Below are 4,373 nucleotides of genomic sequence, written 5' to 3'. Positions count from 1 at the left end.
TCGCTGAACGAAGGAATCAGGATCGGTTCTGCACAGATCCTGAACCGAGCCTGCATTCTAATCCGGTTCGTTATAGCTTCGAGCCGATCCTGAATCGCTACCGCGAATAAAGCAATTATTTCATGTCATTTTCGTCAAATTTCTGCGTAAGGTCGAATGCAGGCAGGAATTTATTGATGGTCGGTTTGAGGCAAGGCAGGGCATTTCCAAGTTGAACATAGAGTGTTATTGATATAACATTAAGCCGTCAATTAATGTTTGTCTATCTATGTGACTATGTGGTTTTCTTGTAAAGCAAAATTTTGATTCGAGAGGTGCAAAATTAAAAATATTATACTTTTTTAAATTACTAACATATTTTCGTCCTCGCCTCAGATTCATAATTTGCCAAAACGTTCTTTTATGTAAATAATATACGATTGGCCCGAAGCTGACTTGGCTGCGTGACTATTGGAATACATACTAATAAACTCTTATTTTTTGGACTTTTCTATTAATTTGGACGCAAACGGCAACGGCGAACGCAAACGTCAAGTTTATAAATGGGCTTTTACTCTTACATATAACAAAAAAAACGTAATTTTTGGCTCATTTTATAACTTCTAGAGGTTATCGTACTTTTAGGTTGATGCTAAATAAAAATGTTTTCCGTATAGTAAATTAATCATTATTTAAGGAAAACGCAAATTGTCTCAATATATTTATTTGCATCATTTGTAAATAATTTTCATAAACAAACTGTAAGCACAATATTTATATTCTGCAACGGAATTGATTTTGGTATTTTACAACTGTACAAAAACACATTACGTGTTTTAATATGTAATTAAAGGTTTTTTGCCATAGAGTTCGAATATTTCGGCCCAACCTGCCATTGTTCTTTCCTTCAAATGAGTGTTTAACTCTAGTGTAGTATTAATATTTAAATAAATTGAATTTTCCTCAGTATGTGGAGTCCAAATTACATTGTTGAATAGTGCAGATTCCTCCGGAGTTGGATTTCTAAAACCTTAACGTGTACTATTGATAATTTGGTCGCATATGGTAACTTACAAATATTTAGCAAAGTTGGTCCAGAGTTTGACGAGCCTATTCTGTACCAATAAATCTTCAGCTTGGGCCGATCGAGGCCAGTAAAATAGGTAAGGAAGATCGGAAGAATGGGCTACCTTTTCAGCACCTAAACATATAACACAGCATAGTGACACACCTTACTACCTTCCCGATAGCAATTCCAGAATTTTAAAACATTCCAAACAAATGATCATATAAATTCTGAAATCAAGCATTATAATATTTAATTCACTTACCATCAATGAAGGGCTCCATGACATGACGTGCTCCATAGTACGAGAACTGATAAAGATATACGGGTGTGTAAGCAGATTGAAGATCAGCATGCTTTAGTATTGCTCTTCCAAACAAACTGTCACTGTAAAGCTAGTAAAATTATGATATTAATAAATTGAGCAGGATTGCAAGGTTCCAATTGCATTAGTCAAAATTAGAAAAAATAGAAAATGTGTAGATAAGTGCTTTATTTTGTAAATTTAGTCTAAGAAGTCACGAAACAACTACAGGGTTATTTATTGAACTTTGGGCACCCCGTTTTTGCATTTAATTTGAAATTTAGAGAAGYGTTAAATACAAAAGTTTAAGATATTAACGTCTAGTTTATTTTAAGATAATACCAATTGATACGTGGTGTCTCAAATTCAAGTGACAGACCAAATTTAGSCTTTTTTAAATGGAATGCCGTACTTTTTATTRCATTTTCGAGCTATTCGTAAAAWTMTAGGCCTGCTSTATATAAATGTTTTATGTTGTTTTCAACTGTTTTTGAGTTAATAGCCAATATTGATTAAACWTAGCGAACTCCCMTWTRWTGGATCTAGACAATTCAGCCGGAGATTTTTGCATGATACAGCATATGGAGTCAAATMGGACGATATTTTGAAAAATTTTGCAACAGAGTGTAGCCAGATAATGGGGCAAGATAGGTCGTGAAAGCTCATTAACCTAGGACAATTTTGAAGTATCACGAGTGAAAAACAAAGTCAAMATTTTGCCTAAAAAGTTTAGTTCAGCTTTTTTGRGTTACCGAGGGATTTGCAGTTTTTGGAAACCATATTTTYGTGATTTTCGTRAAAAYTGTGAGAGCTGGAACGTAAAAGAAATACCGTTGGATAGTGCTCGATKAGCCCAAGAGTTTTATAAAGAATAACTTTTCAAAGCTTCGTGTTCGRAAAAAAATGTAAAATTTTGARAAAATCGCAAAGTGCACACCAACAGTGTTGGYAAAAAAATTTTGCAAGTATTCCYTGACAGTCGTTTAGATATGAAAAAGTTACATGACAAATCAACTTTGGTTGGTTCAAAAAAGAAATCMTCTGTGAGCTACAGGRGGAAAACGAAAAAGTTTATGCAGGCCCTTATGGAAGGRAAATTTCCAATATTGAATAAATAGTTTGAAAAAGTTTGAATAAAATTGTCAAACTGACATTAGAAGTGGTTGAAATGAACACCAATTAGTAGATACTGAGACAAATACGAATCAACTACATGTCAAATCGATTCGGTAAAGTGGAAAAAAAATCGATTCGGTAAAGTTGAAAAAAAAATGCATTTAACTCCAAGTAATCGGTAAATTGTGGTACCGAGCAACTAATATGCTTCCCAAAAATCAGAAAATGATGACGAACGTATTCTAGTTCGACCGAAACATAGCTAATAGATGTGGTTAATTATTTTTTAATGCGATGATGAGAAACTAYAAGTTTCCGATTTTAGCCAGACCAACRAATCGAAAAAATGTGCGAGAATTTTTGACTTGCCTTGTTCATGTTTTTTTGTAGGTAAACAAAATGYTTTTATATCGAAATATGCAACGAATTATTCCAGTGAGCTGGCGAKGAGATAGATCGATAGAGGGATAACRAAGCCTTAMAATTCCGTGAAATCGATTGCAACAGGATAAATGGTTGACCTTGAAGATTGGAGTTAAAGCTGGAAATCGATTTTGAGTATCAAACATTAGGGTTCAATTTGGCATTGGATATTGTCGAAAATATAAAAAAATATATTGAAAATATAAATTAGCTCAAATATGCAAATAAAAGTACATTATTCTATTAATAATTCCAATTAGATGTTAAAACGGGGTGGCCAAAGTTCAATCAATAACCCTGTACTTCTAAATAAATGACAGGAAAAATAATTATGGAACTCATATTTAGTTATTATTATAGAACCTATTTATAGAACCATATAAAGATTTACAATTCTGCAGCAATAGCACAAGTGAAAAATGTTTGAATAATTTTTAATTCTACTGACTGCAGTCAGAGCTATACATTTTCTACTTTTTGATTAAATTTGGAAGTTTTACTATGCTTAGCTGCAACTCAAGAAAAATATTTGAATGTAGACTGTGATTTTGGCGACAAAAAAATCGGTATTTTGAAATTATAATTATAGTAGCTTTCACATTAGATATTAAATTGCTTTAATATTTACTCAGGCATCTAAATTCTAATCTTTTGAGTATTTAGAATGTGCTATGAGCTACTTCAAAATTATGTAATGCTGTAATGTATGTAATTATCCCCTATCAAAAAAATTACGTATATTTTACCAACACAGAATACAATGAAATATAATGGATTTATATGATCTTACGATTCCACTGGTTTTCTTCCTAGGATTGGTTTATGCTTTTTCGAACTACTGAGTTATTTTGAAATTCTTACAAAAATACCACAATGAACGCCAATACTTACAGGCAACATTTATTGAATTTATTTGTGAGGAAGTAAACGGACAATTTTATTTGCTGATAGCGACTTCAATGATGGAATATAATTTGAAAGCGAAAACTTGTCAAAAAGATAAAGTGACCAAGTTCAAAATTGCCGTATTTGTGTTTGTTGACCAAGTAATATAAAAAAATTGTATATGTATTCCAAAATTTCCAAAAGGTGATATAATATTAGCTCGGTTTACAAGTGAATTTTCCAAAAATTTATATTTTGGACTTGCTTAGTTCTAGCTTTAGGGCCACAAGATGTTCCTTAAATGGTTTTTATTTGATATCTATATTGACTGAATGTATAATGTACATAGATTTTCCAGGAATATAACAATGAATGTTGCAAATGCATTTAATCTATGAAAGGAGAAGTTTTCGTAACGAATTCTGGAAAAGAGCAAGTAGTTAACGTTTTTTTTTTTCAATTTTGTAAGACCGTTTTGTTGATTCCTATTGAGTATATTTAATAAAATATAAATATAGTTTTCTGATCTGAATGTAGAAATTCAGTCTTTTGTTGTCCATTAAATTAGAAAAATTCTCGTTAGTTGTTAAAAACCCATGT

General features: G+C 31.7%; 1 protein-coding gene across 1 annotated transcript in view; it reads right to left on the bottom strand.

Moving 5' to 3' along the window:
• Positions 1–687: 687 nt before the first annotated feature.
• LOC125502375 (juvenile hormone esterase-like) overlaps positions 688–4,373 on the bottom strand; it is a gene marked incomplete at its 5' end in the record, with an annotated part of 5,381 nt that continues 1,695 nt past the window's right edge. The window contains 3 exon segments of the mRNA XM_048664530.1: positions 688–1,002; positions 1,054–1,180; positions 1,311–1,440. Coding sequence (XP_048520487.1) covers positions 816–1,002; positions 1,054–1,180; positions 1,311–1,440 — 444 coding nt within the window.

Source organism: Dendroctonus ponderosae, unplaced genomic scaffold, assembly GCF_020466585.1.
Source record: "Dendroctonus ponderosae isolate FM_Combo_2020 unplaced genomic scaffold, Dpon_F_20191213v2 Dpon_F_20191213_3, whole genome shotgun sequence".
In the NCBI taxonomy this organism is placed as follows: Eukaryota; Metazoa; Arthropoda; class Insecta; order Coleoptera; family Curculionidae; genus Dendroctonus; species Dendroctonus ponderosae.
Note: the sequence above shows the minus strand (reverse complement) of the source record. Positions and strands in the feature narration are given on the sequence as shown.